Genomic DNA, 19,625 nt, shown 5'->3' with positions numbered 1-19,625 from the left:
TAAATTGCTATCTTCAGGTTAGTGAGTGAGTGAGTAAATGGTAAATGCCGTGTTATGTTATTAGAAGTCACAGATTCGAACAATCGATCGGATCCACGAATAGTCATCCGATGATGAATTTATGATTCATTCACTTGTGAATACCTAAGTTCGTCATTAAAGTATCTGGGTTTTTTTCAGTTTCAGGGCTAAGACGCCACCCGGCGGTTACAGCAAACCCGGGTTCGATTACTAATATGGAAAACCCATTTCAGTTCGCAGTAAACTCCGGTTATACCGAAGTCAAAGTGAGACATGTGTTTCGTTCGTTACATCGTTACGTAAGTCGTCATATCCATTGAGACTAAAATATACAGCAAGCGTTCTGGGGAAACAAGTTCGTTATTACCGCCCGTTCGTTATAAACGTGTTCGCTATAAACGTAGTTGATTGTGAATGTAAACAACTAGAAAAAAAACATTAGAATATATTTTATTGATACAGATATTAAAATAACAATAGCTGTTGTTTACATGTATACATATATGATATCTTCGCTGTGAGTAGTGTTTACCTGTGATCTGACTGAATGATCACGGATTTCCTTTTACATACATTCTATGTTAAATCAAAATGGTGAATCAATGCGAAAAATTACAGTAACCATAGAATTCATATTTTTGGCATTAGATTCTCGGTGTAATCAACATGAATGATAAAGAGATCAACATTTATTTCATTTTATTTTGCAACGCAGAGAAAAAAGTGTCCTGTTGCGATATGCTTAATACTACAACACATAAGCATACCCTTTGAAGGACGAATATGAAAAAGTATAAGTTATATATGAGATGTAATGTTATCGCAGCATGTGTGGTTAGGTTATATAAGATGTAACATTCCCAATTGCGTAGATCGATGCTCATGCTGTTGATCACTGGATTTCCACTTCAGGTATTTACATACCGCAGCCATATAGCTGGAATATTGCTGAGTGCGACGTAAAACTAAACTCACTCATTCACTCGTACATACACCGAGGTTATTTACCAGATGTAAATGACCCTTAATATCAAAACAGGATTAAAGAAAAGAATCTAAAATCGCTCTCTTCCGCTTGTGAAATATTGTTAAAAACACCTTCCTATCAGTGCAGCGTGACCTGTTGGAAATACACAATCCCGGAAAACTGAAGAAGGCACCAGTTCCTGAATATATCGATCATCCGGTCTGGGTGGTATCGAGTCTAGGCATCAAGAACACGCTAAGATCGTTCTGGGGATTGTTCTGGTTCTTCGTTGTCATGTTCACTTCGCGTTAAGGGGTGTAGATTCTGAAAGAGAAGCGCTTTCAGTTTTACGTACTTTTTTATAGGATTGTTTGTCAGTTGGCGTGTCCAGTTGACAGTGTCAGCCATGGTCTGAGACCGAGGACTACGGTCAACGCTCGGGGATTGTTCACATGCATCCTCCAAAATAAGCATAAATAGGTATGTCGTAAAACAAAACTAAACTTATAATATTTCTTTGAGAGGCATTTAGATGACAGGAGTGTAAATATTAAACAAAGTGTATGGACAACAATTTATTTCTTAATCAACATCATAAAAGAAGTCTTATCCGTAAATTCCCTTTAATACTAGGCTTGTAATACTTACTTCATGCATGGAAGCGCAAATCAGTTTACATACAGAAGTGTGTTTAACTCAGGGTATGATCAAGTTGAATAGATTTGCTAAGGCTTGATACGTTTGAGGAGTTTGAATCCTGGTGATGATCCACATGAGATACGGTCGTCAACAACCCATGTACTGTGACGGGATCATCAAAACATAAACTCCACCTTTGACTGTTTTGAGTTAGAATTGATCTTCAACAACCCGTTTGTATAAAGAGATGTTATTATGTAAAATGAACTCCAAAGCGATGAGAGATTGACATCACATTCGCTATATAAAATAGCTGTTTTGTTCATGTGTCAGAACGGTTAGGCACGTATGAAGACGGAAATTCTCAAGAAAATGGTTAGGCACGTATGAAGACGGAAATTCACATGAGAATGGCAATGAACACATCCGTCATGAAAGACAGAACAAGTTACACATACAATAACATGAAAAGGTATTAATGCGCCGTAAAACAAAGCTATTCTTAAGTTATTGTTGCTGTTTTCCTTATGGGTCATAATCGTTATGGAGGTATGAAGACGGAAATTCTCAAGAAAATGGCGTTTTGCCGTAGGCAATGAACACATCCGTCATGAAAGACAGAACACGTTACTCATACAACAACAGCCAATGGCAAGAGGTGTGAGATCTAACGTCACTGCTTAATATGTGAGATAATATTCATTCCAAAGCATAGGAAAATATCCGTTTCTTCCACGGTTATATCACAGGCACGTGCCCTCCTGACAAATCTTGTCTGATTACCTTATTTGAAGAATACAAATGACAAACCAGCACCTATGGCCCCGCCCACCACGATCATCCCTGCGGAGAGACCACCCAGAGCACCTAAAACAGATCACAGTATCAGGCTGAATAAGGAACTTGGGCAGTTCATGAATACTCATTACAACAGCCTGATGGTGAAACGTTTGACAAATAATTAAAATTGCTCCTTAATCGTCACCACGTCCTTGGCACAGCACAATATCCAAACATCGCTTGGAACTAAACAGGGGCGTCCATAAATATTATGCACAACATACAAGATCATGTAACATTATATTATCACATACAGCCACAAAAATTACTCTTTCATTAATAAAACACAATGTTGATATTTTGGGTTCTGGTTACTTTCCTCAGAGTGGAATGAGGGCGAGTGATCGAGTATGGATTTCAGCCGCTTTTCTAAGTGTTTGCACGTATTCGTGTGGCCACCGCCTGCTCATACACCAACGAATTAGTGTGTTATTTTAAGTGCACAGGGTTGTGAACTGTACACTAGTCGTCGTGACAACACAGAGTCTGCATATATAGTTGACGCCAAGGTTTTTACACCCGGTCACAGGTGGGCTCGATCCCGACACCGACACCTTGTTGGATCACCCGACTTTAACCAGCTCGCCCACCGCGCCCCTTAGCAATATCCCAGGAACATCCCAGGAACATCCCAGGCACACGCATGTGATGTGGAATGAGATGTGCCGTTAGGAAACAACTTGATTGAACAGAATGACTGTAAATTAAACTCTTTGAGTTGAAGTAAATTACTCTGTGCCTGACATAAAGTGTATTACATTCGCTTTAAGACGAGAAAGTGTGTGCATTTGCAGGCCAGTTAAAGACCACGTTTTTGTTCAACAATGTGAATTAAGAAAATGACAGATGAAGCTGGAATAAATACAAAACATATTTCAGTTTGCCGCATTATCTGAAATTGCCAAAAAAGGATCAGACTCACTGACTTGACTTATGTGTTCATGACGTCAGTTAACATTTATTATTCAACAGACAACCGCCATGTTATTCAGTATTTTTGAATTCGCAAAAACCAAAATAACAGCACACATACATGTGGAGGCAAGTCTTAGTATATCGTTTCAATCTGGTGTCCACCGCCAGGATATTGCGGGAATTAATTAAACGGCGTAACAGCAATTCACTCACTTACCTGGAGAATAGCCTTTGAACTCCGCCAACTCGCTTTCATATGTAAACTCGGTGATAGAGTTCGGCACAGCCACGATGTAGGGAGTCTGCGAAACAGCACATGAGGCTACGAATAACACAAGACAATATCGTTTCGGAAACGGAGGAGTTAATTTTTTGACCTAATTTAGATTTTATAACGTTTGTTGGTTGTTGTTGTTGTTTAACGCCACACCCAGCAGCATTCAGTTATATCACAGCTTTCTTTAAATAACCAAGTCTGTATGAAGCCAGTGATCAACATCATGAGCATCGTCCTACGCAATTGGGATACGGTGACATGATGAGCCTGACCACCCGATCCCGAAAGTCACTTCATGGGACACATATGGGTTATCGAAAACCAGTTCCAGCCGACCAACAAGTGACACATGAACACAAATTCCGCCTTTTCCTCCTGGTTCTGTTTTATTTAGATAAAACATAAATTTGTTATGGAGTTGCAAAATGATTTGGGGTAAATAATTTGATAACCAATATTATTCGTACAATGTATTTATGTAGTATGATTGATATTCGTCTAATGAATGTGATGATATGATAGGGAATATTTGAAGGGTGTAGAAAGTTTTAGCATCATCATCACCGTCGCCGTTGTCGTCGTCTGTCATCATGGAGTACCATGATGTACCAATCTGTCCACCTCGTGAATGCAATAGCTACAATTACAATGGTGATACGAATTGCGAGATATCGCCAGACGTATGAGTGTGTGTGTGTGTGCGCGCGCGTGTGTGTGTGTGTGTTGGGGTGACGGGGGTGGGGTTGAGAGGGGAGGCAAATTAGAGAAGAGCGTGAAGCGAGAAAGGAAGAGAGAGAAAGAGAGTGGCAGAGAGAGAGATATAAAACGATGCAGAGAGATAAAGAGGGACATAGGGAGAGTTAGAGTGAGTCGCAGAAAGAGAAGACATCGACAGACAGACAGACTTAAAAAATCATCAAAGACAGAGACAGACAAAAAGACAGTGACAGAAACACTGAGAGGTAGGTGGGAACAGAAAGGAATACCAACGACCATTTTACCTTTAATTCATGTAAATGGTCATGTTCCTTCCTCCTCTACACACCATTATCAATCACTTCACCATTCTACCCAAACCCCCAAAATCTATTTTTGCCCAAACCTGCCAGATGGCACTATCAACAGTATGAAATACTGTGAACACCATCAGTTCGTAAATCATGACAATTATCCTGTCCAACAACTCTCCGTTCTAATCTTATCAGGAGTGTCGTGTTCATTGTAATTGCGAACTAAGCTTATTGTTCAAGGACACGATTTCAATCAAAACAATCCGTGAGACACTCTGGTACGATATGGCTGTTTATCAGTCACGTGATCACTCACCTCCTGCAGCGTGACACCCGGCTGCATGATGTAGATAACAAACTGATTGTTGTTGACCTTTGACACCACTTGTTCAGCAGCGACATCTAGCGGCGTCTCTGTGCTGTTGACTTTGACGTCACCAGCCACGGGCCTGACGTCAAGAATTTCGAATCGTACGTGTATATGATCGTCATACACAACCTGAGAATATATAACAAATTGAATTTTTAGAAATAGGGGTTGTTATTTAGGTTTGTTCGACTCAGCCGGGTGTGTTTATCTGTTATCATCCAGAACTATGTTCCACAGGAGATATCGCTTGTGTGAGATCAGAAAATATCTCCTAGGAGATATCGTTTTGACTGAAGATTTTGCACAATGGCCAGACAGTGCTATGGCGTCATGAACTTGATGACGTCACAATGACATCGGCAAGCCTCGGATATTTGATACTTTATCAACTCCTGTTGATATATTTGATATATTTGATATCAGTAGATATTTGGGTGAGATTCTCCATGTATATTTAAAAGTGAGCGAGTATGACTTTACGCCAGTATCAAGGCGAAAGACACCAGAAATAGGCTTGACACAGTGTACCCATTTGGGGAATCGAATCCAGTTCTTCTGCAAGACGAGCAAAAGCTTGAAACAATAGGTTACTCCTCGCCCCGTATGTTCAAGTGAGTAGTGAGTTTGGCTTTACGCCGCGTTTAGAAATATGTATATTTTAAACATACCAAGAATTAGTTGCAGACCGATATGAAATTTTAAATGGTTTGAACCTAAATGTGATATCAGGTAATTACGTATAACTTCACTACACATGTCATCGTATGCCAGTTACATACTTCGATGCTCTTGCTGTTGAACACAGGATTCTCACTCCCAGACCCGATTATTTACAGACCGCCAAAACATAGTTGGAATATAGCTGAGCGCGGCGTGTTAAAAATTAAGAAACATCCAGTTAAGTGTTAGGGACTTCATTTTAACGCGTTTGTCAGCGGTGTAACGATAAGGGAGCATGGGGGTAAGGGGTGGGGGTAAGGGGTGGGGGTTAGGGGTGGGGGGTAAGGGGTGGGGTCACCCACCCTCAGGTTGGATATCCGGAGGGGGAAGACGGCTGTGTAGTACGTCAGTGACATCAGCACGGAGTATTTGAACAGCTCCTTGTCCTTATCTATCAGGTCCCTCGCCTCAGCTAGAGAACAAATCATCATCATCATCATCATCATCGTCGTCGTCGTCGACAACGACAACATCAACGACGACATACAACTCAGAAATGTCAATAATATCAATCACCATCACTACCACTGAATCATCATCGTCGTAGTCATCGTCACCATCCTCGTCGTCGTCGACAACGACAACGACGGCACAAAACAACAAAATGATAATAATATCAATCATCATCACTACCACTAAATCATCGTCGTCGTCGAAGTCGTCATCATCACCACCTTTACATCGATGACGATGACAAGGACGAAATACAAACCTCCAAATAACAAGAATTTTGACATTGTTATAACACCACCCCAACATCATCATCATCACATCAATGACAGCGGCGACAACGATGAAATGCCACCCTAAAAATAATAACAATATCAGTCACAATCACCACCAATACCACTGTCATTATCAGAATCATCGTTACGTTTTTGACATCAATAACGAAATGTTTTTTCATGTCAAAAGGAGATGCAAACCCCCAAAACAAAACAAAAATATCATTATAATCAACATCAAGCGTTCCTGATTTGAAACACCTGAGTATGATGGACCTCTCCATATCAGTAGCCATCATACTCACTGCTGTAAAAAACGCACGTCCTTTTTATTTTATCTTATTTTTTTATCATTGCCTCATATCTTTATTTTTTATTTTATTTTCCACTCAGAAATATGCACTGACTTGTATTTGATCAACAATTACTGAACTAAAAGCTCATGTAAGTCTGGACTATACATTCTGTCCCTACTTGGTATTTTGAAGTCGAACTTCCTCCTCTTTAAGTCCATGAAGCAAGGGCTAATGTCGAAGTCGAGGATGTTTGGGCGTGCCTGGATGTAGTTGTAAATGTTGTAGGTGTAGCTGACCGACAGCTGAAACAAACCCACACAATGCAACAACGATAACTATTTATACTACTCTGAATTAACATGGAAATTACGTCAAATGTCCGAATAGTTTTTGCAGGAGTCAGATATAAATATCTGTCGTCAGAAGAATGAACGACTTTTAAAAGTGCCAGGGACTAAATGCCAGCCATTACTCGTGACTTCCCTCCCCTGAACTCGTTCAGGACATGTTCAGGGGAAAGAAGTCACGAGTGTACTTTGATATGAACGGTCCACGGAAACGTTACAGGAACTTGGCAAGGCGCTGCAATAGGAATGGAAAGGTGTTACTAGGGAACTCATACGGAACAAACAGGAAGCACCAGAAACGGACGTCCTACATTTGATCTATGTGGAGAGTCGACGCTGCACCACCTAACTGTATCGCCAATCATAGTCGCTTAGAAGGGCTGGTAGGACCAGTGTTGATTCTCACCTCATCGACATCTATAGTCAACATAAGTGGTGTCCCCATGCTGTAGGTTTCGACACGCTGCTGCGACGCTGACCACGTACCCTGAACACAAACCAGATCACATTATAATCAGAGACCGGGTGTTATTGCTCTATGTACATTGCGAATGTACCTATAACATGAAAATGTCATTGTAATCTGAGGGGAAACAGGTTTGATGGTGGATAAGAATAAAACCAAAAAGAAATCACCACTCGATGATGGTGAGTTGATTTTTGGAAAATTATCCTTAAGTGCACGATGTGTATTTTCTTTTGCACTTCAGTATAGATGAGATGGGAATGGGGTTGATGGCCAGTGACACATACATCATGGTTTTGACTGTCCAAAGTTAACACCTGCTTTACGAGGTCGTACCGGTAAGAGTTCTTTGAGAAACGGGCTCCAGTTTCACTACATGCCTGTGAATACACTAACACATCGACTTATTTGACTTTAACGCTGCGCTCAACAATATTGCATCTGTATGTCACCGGTCTGCAAATAATCCAGTTAATTCAGGCCATCCAGTCAACATCATAATGACCATTGATCTACACACATGGGACACGGTGTGCTGACCAGGTCAGCGTGCCTGACCACCAGATCCCGTTAGTCGCCTCTTAAACGAGATCTTTACAGCTTGTAATATTTCTAACATTGGCTCATGGACCTTTCTCTGGACCTTTAGAATTTCAAAAATTAAATTGTGACCTGTTAATGAATTGCCCATGTTATTCCACTTAAATGTAATTAAGGATGAGCCGATTATATTTCCATAACAGACCGTGAAACATGAAACAAGATCGGGATGTTTTAAACCTACTTTGAGTATTATATTTTCATGACGGTAATCCTACCCTCCACCCCTCACCCACTTCCATCCCACCCACCACTCCCTCCATATCCCCACCTACCAGCTTGAAGAACCACTGCCACGTGGAGTTAAAGTTGTATCCCTCAAATGTGCTCCTCCGCCCGACCCACGTATCCATGTCGATATTCCGAATCGTTTTCTGTTGGAACAAACAGGAACATGTTTATTGGATCACTCGCCCGCAATTGACTGATGATGGGATAGCTCAGTGAGTAGGAGTTGAGGTTTCAGCGCTGTCACTAAGTGTTGATTGGTTAGACACTTGGGAGCAGGCAAGGTGTTACAGTTTACTAAGATCTGATTCCTCAGTAAACTACTGACATGGTTTAATAAAGGCTATGGTCATATGTTATTTTGTTACGGGTATTGCGGCTGTCTAAGATGATCGATAATCCGATATATCGTCGATAGGACAAATATTGATGATTATCGATGTGAAAATTGTGTGATCGAAAAAACAATAACATACACTCAATATATACTAATTTATTACTTTACCATTGTCTGCTTCTAAATTATGCTCAGATGATGATAACGATGATGATGATGATGAGTTTAGTTTTACGCCGCTTTTAGCAATATTCCAGCAATATCAAGGCGGAGGCGCCAGAAATACTCTTCACACATTGTACCCATGTAGGGAATCGAACCCGGGTCTTCGGCGTGACGAGAGAACGCTTTAACCACAAGACCTACCACTCCATAAGCAGTACAAATATACAGTTAACAGTGCATCGGATGGCAAGACGGTGGAGGTGGAAGATTTATTGTTTTCATTACTGTCTGTATTACAGACTATACATAGTTTATAAAGCAATTTGTTTACAGTTAAATGATTCGTTCAGTTTTACAACATTGTGTTTTCAACATAACGGTTCTGTATATACATTTTTCGCTGATGCTTGGAGAAAGGGGGAAGCAAGTGTAATGAAATTCATCGCCAACACCACACGTTTTGTAGATGATACAAATTCTTTCTTCAGGTGGAATTGTGTACCATATATCTTCTTTTGAAGATAAAGGTTGGCAGGAAGTTCACGTCAAGGGGTCATTTTTCTCTCAGATATCACCTGGAATCTCAGCAACCCCATTTTTACATAAAATACCATTTTGTTCAGACGCAAATACTCAATTTGCATCATTGTCCTGAAAAAGTGCGTTTTGTTTTACGTCGCATTCGGCAATATTCCAGCTATATGACGACGAGTCTGGACCAGACAATCCAGTGATCAACAGCATGAACTTCTTTCTTCGCAACTGCGATACGATGACATGTGTCAACCAAGTCAGCGAGCCTGACCACCCGATCCCGAAAGTCGCCTCTTACGACAAGCATGGGTTACTGAAGACCAATTCTAACCCGCATCTTCACATATTGTAACGTTGCCATGATATGCGAGTCAGTACGTCAGCAAAACCTACCACTCCCTCGTACGTGACATCCTGGCTGTCCATGTAGAAGAACTCTTTAGACGTACGCATGCGGACAAGATGTGGGTTCTTGGCTGTGGCGTCATCAAATGTGCCGTGTTCGATTGGACGATAGGAACAGTTGCCGATCAGCGGATCAATGACGTAAGCTACACCTTTAATGAAATCACATAAACGCTTGGGAGAAGGTAGCTATGGAATCGTACAGGGGATATTGTACATGTCTCGTCGTGTTGTGCATTGTTTTTTTCTGTTTGTTTGTTGTTGTTTTTGTTTTTGTTTTTGTTTTGTTTTTGTTTTTTGTTTTTTTGTTTTTTGTGTGGCTTTTTTAAAAACATTTTAGATAGGACGACAACGCGACATTATTTGTTGTCGCTAATAAATAGAAAAAAATATTTTCCAAAATGTCGCGTTGTCGCACTGTTCGAGCTTTGGTTAATTTTGCCTCTTTTTGCTCATTTCTGTTTTTTAAGAGGCTGACAACGCGACAATGTCTCTTGTAGGTTTCCATAAGTTGCTGAGCTGCGAACAGATGAGTGCTTTTCCTTGTGAATAAAGTATATATGCACACATTTTACAATCTGAAGCATGTATGATATGTTCATTTGCGTTCATTTTCAAATTTCAATTTATATCAGAGCAGAAATACAGGCATATACGATACGAAAGATTTAAAATGTTCATTTTCAAATAGCTGTGAGCCGCTGTTTGAGACAGCAACATTATAGCACGGTCTTTATTACAAAAAGTAGTAGATTCAAAGACAAAACAAAACAAAAACGACTAAGTGCCGTGTTTGATGGAACTGAGTCTTTGATCATTATGAGCTTTGAGTAACTTTGAACAATATTTCGCAGAAGCAGAGTGTTTCATACTGCAATGGTAGGAACGCAATCATTATATTATAATATGATAGTGATAATAAATAACATAGGCGCTTAGCACCTTTGGATAACCTGTGCGTATGGATCCGCTATCGACAAGCCTTGAGGTTCGAGCCTATTAAAACATAATGGGCGAATATGGTTTTATGCCGCTTTTAGCAATATTACGGCGGGGGACATCAGAAATGGGGTTCCCATACTGTACCCATGTGGGGAATGGAACCCTGGCGTTAAGCGTGACGAGCGGACACTTAACCACTAGGCTACCGTACCGACCCCACTATGAAAGGATAAAAAAGCACAAGGGACACACGTGAGTACAGAGATCTGAAGGCACTTGGCAGACATTAACAGATGAAATGAAGGACATTAACAAAATTTGAACTTGCCGGACGTTGGTGCAGGATACGCTTCCCTTTTTCACCAAATATGACATCATCACAATTTGAGGGTGACAACACATGCACATGACAAGAGCGACATTTTAACAGGCGTTTCTGACGAATATTGAAAAGGGATTCGGGTCTTATTTACAATAGAGACAATGTTTTCTTTTGTTTTGTAGACTCACCTGTGTTGAAGTCATGGATCTCTGTCAGTGGGTTGTAACCATACGGGCTGGGCGCTAAGTAGGATGGTTTGTAGGTAAACTTAGTAAGCTTCATCGACTGATCATAATATTCCTGAAAATTAAACCACAAACTACAGTGGAAGCTGTCTAATCCGGCACTCATTGGGACTGAGGAAATAATCCGCTTTAGACAATGTGCCGGATTGCGGGGGTGATGATAAATGTACAAGGCACGGAAGGGACTCGGATTTTATGCTGGTGTTGACAACTTGCTGGAATAGACAGAAGCCGGTTTTGAGAGCTTCCACTGTACTTTCTTGGAATGACACATTTGATAACGAAGAGTTTCTTTCTTATGAATAACAAATCATAAATCTATAGGAATCACATTTGTTCAATTAAATAAATATTTATATATGTATTGAAATATTTAAATATGTATTTCAATGAATCACCGTTTAATTCACTTGCATATGTCAATGTACATTTAAATGAATCGCCGTTTTATTCAGTTGCATATATATATTTGAATCACAATTGGATTGACTTATACTTTATATCAGTCAGAGTTTTATTCAACTATATATGTATATCAATGACACTATTATTTGAAGCTATGCGTTATGAATGTATAAATAATATATCATTAATAAAGGGTCAAATGATATATACCATATGTGACGAGAAGTTCCTCAGAAACAATGCAGCTAACAGTGCCCTCTTATTTGTTTAATTGTTGACAAACGTGACACTCCGTGGCATACAGACACAAAAGACAAAACGATACAAAGGACTAGCAAACATGAGTTGTATAGACAAGGCTCCCAAAGTAGAAATGACAACTATGAAGCACTTAGTCATTCATTTGGCTGAGTACTCTCCTTGCGCCCCCAAGAAACAGATGCGCCTTGTGCTCGCTCGACTTATAAGCTCATAAAGAAAGCTTGCGGGATTCCATTCCTCTACTAGAGCTCTGAGGAGTCCTGGGAGGTCCACTGGTTCTTGTGTAGTGCTGGGTGAGATTACCCAGATACCCGGGCGGGTGGGTAATGAGTTGGACTCGGGTACCCGTCTCAGTACCCGAACCCGTTATGATCGTGTGATCAATGGAGTAAACAATGCAATATGTTATTCTTTCATGATTCAAATGTTGTATTGTATTTGAAGATTTAGACATAATTCAGAGTCACCCGTTTTGAATATAACACATGGTTAAGACACATAAACTTTAGCCTCATAGCTGAAGAATTTATTGCCATTTCTTACAAGTTTGAACTCAGGAATTAAAATAGGGGTATGTATCCGGGTAGGGTAGAGTAAGGTACCTAAACAGAACAGGTGGACCCGACCCAGTCCTAGACCGAGTTCATCCCAGGCATGCTCAATCTCCATCTCCTCTAAACCCTGTTGCCAAAGGAATTTTGTGACAATACAAGTCATGTGAGGCCCAGCGTTCTCGTCATGCTTTAAACTGGGTCGATAACTTTCACTAGTGGTACTCTTATAGGAACCAGAATCTCGTTCCGATAACGCTTTCCTGTAAGATTAATGTCGACCCGTGCAGTGGAGTACGTCAATCAGGTGTTATCCCAGCTCAAACCATGACCGAACCTTGGCAAATCAGTTATGCGTGGCCACGGTTGCATCTGTGATCTCCTCTCCACTGGGATGATAAATCCTCTGCCGACCATCATAAATGGACAAACAGAATCTGCTTTCATCTGTGAAGAGCGCTCGAGACCATTGGCCTTGATTGCAGGCAGCAAGTTGTCTGTATCAAACGCGCCTGTCTGTGACGTGGTGTTTGTGTTGGACGAAATGCGGGTCGCCTACAGAGGAGTCCGGATGTCTTTAAACGTCGACGAACGACGCTCCTGCATATGCCTACATTGTTAAGATTGACGTTTTCCGTCTGAAAATCTGATGCGGTAAGAATATGTTATGTAATGCAGTGTTAACCGTGAGTTTATCATTTCGAACTGTTATGACTCGGGGGCTACCTGGTCGACGTGTATATTATACGGACCGTCTGCCACAGTCTACCAACAACTCTCTGACTCAAATTAAGCAGACGACAACCTGCCGCCGAGTTTAACCAGATCCCAAAATTCAATTAGACTGACTCCTTTCAGCAAGTGTCCAAAGTGTCATTTTCAGCTGTGATTGCAAACAGGTACCTGAACAGCGTACGACAGTGATAAAGCATCACTGCATTTGAAAACTGCTGAATGGACGTAAAACTAAACTCACTGAGTCACAAGATTAGACCTTAATAGCATAAGCATCGATCAACTGGGAGCCGATGACGTTTCAACCAAGACAACGGACCTGACTATCGATCCGTTTAGTTGCCTCTTACAACAACCACAAGTACTGAAGAGCACGGATCTTCATGGGTTGAACAAACAAACAAACTTACTTTCATGAAGGAGATCTGGGAGTGCAAGTTGTCCACGATTTCTATAATCAACGAGTATGCGGGCGCTACTGTCGGAAGTGGTTTTGTGTTTTTCCGCCCAGGACAGGAAATACCGTTCGGTGTCTAATGGAGGAAATGGAAAAACAACAACGTAACGTCATACTGAGATAATCTGATCAACAAGTTACCTGGCAAAACATAAACTAACAAACGAAATGTTTTGAGATCTCGGAGAAGAAAAACACAAAATTGGTGAAGTAAACACAGATTACGAAACTTCGGATGAATGAGTTATGTGTTGTAAAATTCACAAAAATACATTACAAGCACCGGAAATTAAACTTATTTTGACAATCAACGATGCGTAGTGGAAGCTAAACTAAATTTCATAAGTATTTACTAACTATAACAATTTTCCTATAATTAATTCTGAAAATCCATTTTGTCGTATGAAAACGTGAACTACACTAATAAATAATTGTTTTAAAAAGTTTAAACTTAAAAGGAAAACGCTATTCAGTAAAAGTTCAGTATCAATGGCTCATTCTTTCTACTTCTACTCTATTTCTATTTAATCGACGCTTTTCTAGTTCATCTTCTATGTACCCGTTACCAGCCTGTCACAAACGCCGAAATATGAAACTCTATTCATGTGAAGGTTTGGTCCAATCCGCGTGCTGTCAAACAATGTGTCCGAGAACACCAGTTCTCTAGACTGATCAAACAATCCAGATTATCTGACAATGAGAGCATCACGTGATTTTTGTATTTTGTTTGTTTGTTTGTTTGTTTTGTTATGTTGGGTTTTTTTCGTTTTTTGTTGTTGTTTTTTTCATTTTGGATGTGGACATATTTTGCGCCGTTTATCTTCATGCAGCAGTACTGCATTGCTGGATACAGGTCTGTATCTCAAAGCTATCATAGAAATGAGGGTAAATATGCTAAAACTGTTGTTTGTATGACGTTGTACCTCAAACTTTTGTTGATCCCCGATGAAAGGTTTAAAATGGAAAAACTCATAGTAGTGTTCAAAGTCGTAGGGGGAACCGTTTTTTGTGCGTCGACCCTTTACGTGAGCTCTCACTGGCGTTGAGGGGAGGGCGAGAGCAGTGTCCCAGCTTGAAGGATCTGAGGGCGTGAATCAGTGAGCGTGTCTATAAATATTCAGAAACATCACATGCAAGACAGAAAAAAACAACGCTAAACTCTACTTTTAAATCTACGTGATTACCATCAAACGTGTTCTATTTGTTTATACAACGGGATCCTCTATCTCCTTGTCTATACTGCAGGTTTCACGGGTTTCTATCTGTAGTTTGTTGTTTACTGGCTAAACTGGCTTCCCCAAACTGTTGTCCTAATTCTGCATTGTGCTGGAGCACGTCCTCACGTACATATGCCTCTCAGTTGATTGAAATCGAAGACGTTGTCGATGACATGAGATAATCGCCTGATAGTGAGTGAGGGAATTTAGTTTTGCGCAAAGAATAATGGTTAGTTGTTTCTTAATCAAGCAACATTCCAGCTATATGGCGGCGGTTTGTAAATAATCGAGTCTGGACCAGACAATCCAGTGATCAACAGCCGAGCATCGATCTGGGTCAACTAAGTCAGCGAACCTGACAAACCGATTCCGTTAGTCGCCTCTTACGACAAGCATAGTCGCCTTTTATGGCGAGCATGGGTTGCTGAAGGCCTATTCTACCCCGGACCTTCACTGGTCCCCTCACCTGAGAAGTACCAGGTGACGTTCATGGTTGCATCCATGTTTGACCAGTACAGGCAGGAGTACCACTTCTGGACGTTGATGCCGCGCACTACATCCGATCCCTGGAACACCTCCACTGTGTTCGCTTCGCCGAAGTGAAGGGCGCCGTTGACTGAGAATATGTGACCTTGGCCATTCTTACTCTGATACCCAAATAGATAGTCGGCACTGTTTTGTCGCAGGTTCTCCACAAGGCAGAGCTCTAGATGGGAGCAAGGGCATTCGATGTAGACTAACATGCTAACCAAGAAAAAAATCTGTTGTCAACCATCACTCTGCCAATTAATCGTCACACGTTTTGTCATTCATCTCGGGACTCATCAACCATCACTAAACCCATCGATTATCACTAGATAGATCAACTATCGTGGAAAAATATCAACCATCGATCGTAAAAACAATCAACCAGTTCTCAATCAATCAACCATCACTCGACCAATCAGTGATCCCAGGACCGACCAACTATCACCCAGCTATCAACCATCGTTCAACCAATCCAGCAGTTCTCAATCAACCAACCATCAATGAGCAATCGGTTATCACTAGACAAATCAACTATTATTCAAACTAACCATCGTTCAACCAATCAGCCAGTTCTCAATCATCACCCGACCAATCATTTTGACCAATCAACAATTTCTTGAATTATCAACCACCACTCGACCAATCAAACTATAATTAGACCACTCATTTTGACCAAATAACCATCACTTAAATCATCAGCAGCCCTTTGGCCAATCACCATCACTCGGCCAAACATGCTCACACGACTAATCACCCAATCCACCATCACTCGGCCAAACATGCTCACACGACTAATCACCCAATCCACCATCACTCGGCCAAACATGCTCACACGACTAATCACAAAATCCACCATCACTCGGCCAAACATGCTCACACGGCTAATCACCCAATCCACCATCACTCGGCCAAACATGCTCACACGACTAATCACCCGGACAATCAACGATTACTCAACCGATCAACCATCACTCCATCATTGAAGATCAACCACTCAGCAACAGCCAAGGAATTTTCTAGGGACTCTCACTTTTGTCTGGCAGTATGGAAATAAGTTCGTTTGTAGCGTAGCTGTAGTAGGCCCACAGCTTGATGCCATAGTCCATCTGACGTACTTCACCCCTGTTGTTGGCGTCGTCGTAGAATTCTTGGACTTCTGTAGTAGTGTTGAGGTCGAGGAAGTTACACTCTACGTGGACTTCGAACTGATTGGGTAAAGCTGGTCGTGCATGTTGTTGTCCTTTAATGTTAAAATGGACACTTGTAAATGAAGCATGCATACCGAATGCCAAGTCGATATGTACGCAGACAGACATTGGCATAGTATTTATACTCACGGCCATTAGACAGGAGACCATTTACACATACAAACATTCGACAGGGCTAACACATACACAAAGGCATTGCACAGGGCAATATATACACACAGACATTGGACAGGACAACATTTACACACAGACACTGGTGAGGACAACATTTACAAACACAGACATTGGACAGAAAAGCATTTACACACAGACATTGGACAAGGCAACATTTACACACAGACATTAGGTAGGACAACATTTACACACAGACATTGGACAAGGCAACATTTACACACAGACATTGGACAGGACAACATTTAAACACAGTCACTGATGAGGGCAACATTTAAACACACAGACGGTGGACAGGACAACATTTATACACATACATTGAACAGGACAACATGTGCACACACAGACAATGGATAGAACAGCAATTAAACAAAGACATGTTACTGGAAACCATTTACACACAGACATTGGTCATAACAACATTTACACACAGATGTTGGGCAGTACAATATTTACACACAGACATTGGACAAGTCATCATTTACACACAAACATTAGACAGGGCTCCATTTACACACAGACCTTAGACAGGACAACATGTACATACACAGACACTGGTGAGGGCAACATACACACACAGACCTCGGGCAGAGCAACATTACACATAGGTATTCAACAGGGCAACATTTACACACACACACATACACACACATACACACATTTAACAGAGCAGCATTAACACACAGACAGTGAACAGGGCAACATTTACACACAGACATTGGGCATGGGAAAACTTACAAACAAACACTGGACATGATTACACGATGCCGTTTAGAAAGTGGTCAAATGCAACATATGTCATATTTTAGATTTCAGTTTCTTAGTAAAATACAAATTCTAGTACTTTGTGGTTGACTTTTTAGTTTACTAAGAAAGTGAAATCCCAAATATGATATATGTTGCAGACAGTGGACAGTGCAACATTTACACACAGACATTGAACAGTCCAACATGTACACACAAACATTCGTCAATGCATCTATATACACACAGACATTGGGCATGGCAACATTTCACACGCAAACATTGGACAGAGCAACATGTGCACACAGTGAACAGGGCAACATTTACACACAGACATTGGGCATGAGAAAACTTAAAAACAGACAGTGGACAGTGCAACATTTAAACACCCGAGCCGAGGCAACATCGGTCTGGTACGGTTTGGAAGCGAAGATAATATATGTGCTAAAACCATGTTGTTGTTTTTTAAGATAATGGACTGACGATATCAAATGTCACTTCAGTTTGGTTGACAGCTGTGTCAATACCTACCATATGGAGTAGTGCACACTCTTGTGTCTATACCGGCTGCAGCTAGGTGGAACAGGCACAGTGTTGCCAGCAGCACATGCATTGTGTCAAGATTGTCGGCAGGAACAACTCTGCCAATAGATATAGATGACAAAAGAGGAAACCAACGATGAATATTTCAATTATTTTTAAAGAAATGTTTGATAACTGAAACTATTTCAGAATGGTGTTATTAACGCACCGCACAGCGTCGCACGATGTTTTTGAAAAGTGGGGCTTGTTAACCTATCACAGGCAGTCATGAGCGCCGGGTGGTTTGAGTTTCACGTGAGCTACTCATTGTAGTTTTTAAGGTTATGGTACAAGCCAAGAGTTTTATCTTCTTAATAACTTAATAATAATAAGACAAATTGCGGCTCACTCGAAAAAAAATCAGATGCTCCCATTTGTTCTAACATAGGTGATAGTACATGTTAGAGTGTCGGTGTAAAGGTTGCTGTCATGACAGACTTGTAGGCCTTGATGTATTATCAGCTACGTTCATTTATCAGTATTCATATTATATGTACACATGTGTATAAGTTTAACCATCGCATTCTGAACTACAAGGAATAGCTATATTCTATAAAACTTCGGAAATGAGATTTTACTAAGTAAACCTGGTCTATATCCAAATCTGAACGTACATGATGGTACAGTGGCCTCTCAATCTTTAATACAAATGACATTTTGCAATTTTGTATCAAACTCACCTCGACGAAGATGACCTCCTTGTTGCACGTCTACAGCAGTTATCTACCTTTGATACAGCATGGTGTATATCAATGAAGATGAGATTTTGGTGATATCTTCAGGCTGTAGGAAGGATGGCGTGATAAACAATTAATTATCTACACCGACGGGATATCTCTGTGCCTTAACAACGAGTCGACTTTAACACAACTTTCCATACTCTTGGTGGAGTATCACTATACCCTAACATTCATCCCTGTATCACACAACGTCCAATGTTATTGCTGGAAAATCGCTGAAAAGGGTATGAAATAAAACCAAAGTTTTGCCCAATTTTCAAAGTTGTCGGCTACATTTAAATAATTTTTTTTCGAGAAGGCAGTCAAAACCTTGCTTCTTCCTATTTGTGAATGTCAGTTATTGCCAAAGCTTTGGATAATGTATGATACCGTGAGAGATGAGAGATAGAGCGCTGTGAGTGAGCTAGCTAAAGCACCAGACTAGCGATCCAGCCAGGTTTGAGGTGTTGGAGTCGAACCCACCTATGACCGGGTGTAAAAGTCTTAGCGTCAACTTCGTGTGCAGACTCTTTCAGTGTTGTCACAACCCCTAGTGTGCAGTACACAACCCCGTGCACTTAAAAGAACCTATGAATTCGTTGGAAGATGACCAGATGGTGGCAACATGAATACGTGCCAACACCCAGTTGCGGGTACAGCAACGCGCAGTGAACTT

The 19,625-nt window shown here is 40.9% G+C and overlaps 1 protein-coding gene across 1 annotated transcript; it reads right to left on the bottom strand.

Annotated features, from left to right (window-relative positions):
* Positions 1-455: 455 nt before the first annotated feature.
* On the bottom strand, positions 456-18,955 carry LOC137259857 (uncharacterized). The gene is made up of 16 exons (XM_067797487.1): positions 18,911-18,955; positions 18,180-18,289; positions 16,556-16,765; positions 15,464-15,703; positions 14,704-14,861; positions 13,734-13,856; positions 11,315-11,426; positions 9,851-10,014; positions 8,469-8,567; positions 7,534-7,614; positions 6,959-7,082; positions 6,062-6,171; positions 4,986-5,168; positions 3,600-3,684; positions 2,411-2,494; positions 456-1,312 (listed from the first exon to the last, which is right to left on the bottom strand). The coding sequence occupies exons 2-15, from the start codon at positions 18,259-18,261 to the stop codon at positions 2,412-2,414; spliced, it is 1,854 nt and encodes a 617-aa protein (XP_067653588.1). The 5' UTR covers positions 18,262-18,289; positions 18,911-18,955; the 3' UTR covers positions 456-1,312; position 2,411.
* Positions 18,956-19,625: the final 670 nt, after the last annotated feature.

Source organism: Haliotis asinina, chromosome 13, assembly GCF_037392515.1.
Source record: "Haliotis asinina isolate JCU_RB_2024 chromosome 13, JCU_Hal_asi_v2, whole genome shotgun sequence".
Classification (NCBI taxonomy): Eukaryota; Metazoa; Mollusca; class Gastropoda; order Lepetellida; family Haliotidae; genus Haliotis; species Haliotis asinina.
The sequence above is the reverse complement of the archived record's forward strand: the minus strand, read 5'-3'. Positions and strand labels throughout refer to the sequence as shown.

Bases quoted from the DNA above. Each gene is read 5' to 3' on its own strand.
- LOC137259857 (XM_067797487.1), bottom strand. From the start codon at position 18,261: ATGCATGTGCTGCTGGCAACACTGTGCCTGTTCCACCTAGCTGCAGCC. The intron at 16,766-18,179 runs GTAGGTATTGAC...TTAACATTAAAG, and splicing joins AGTGTGCACTACTCCATATG to GACAACAACATGCACGACCA. The intron at 7,083-7,533 runs GTGAGAATCAAC...GGTTTGTTTCAG, and splicing joins TGACTATAGATGTCGATGAG to CTGTCGGTCAGCTACACCTA.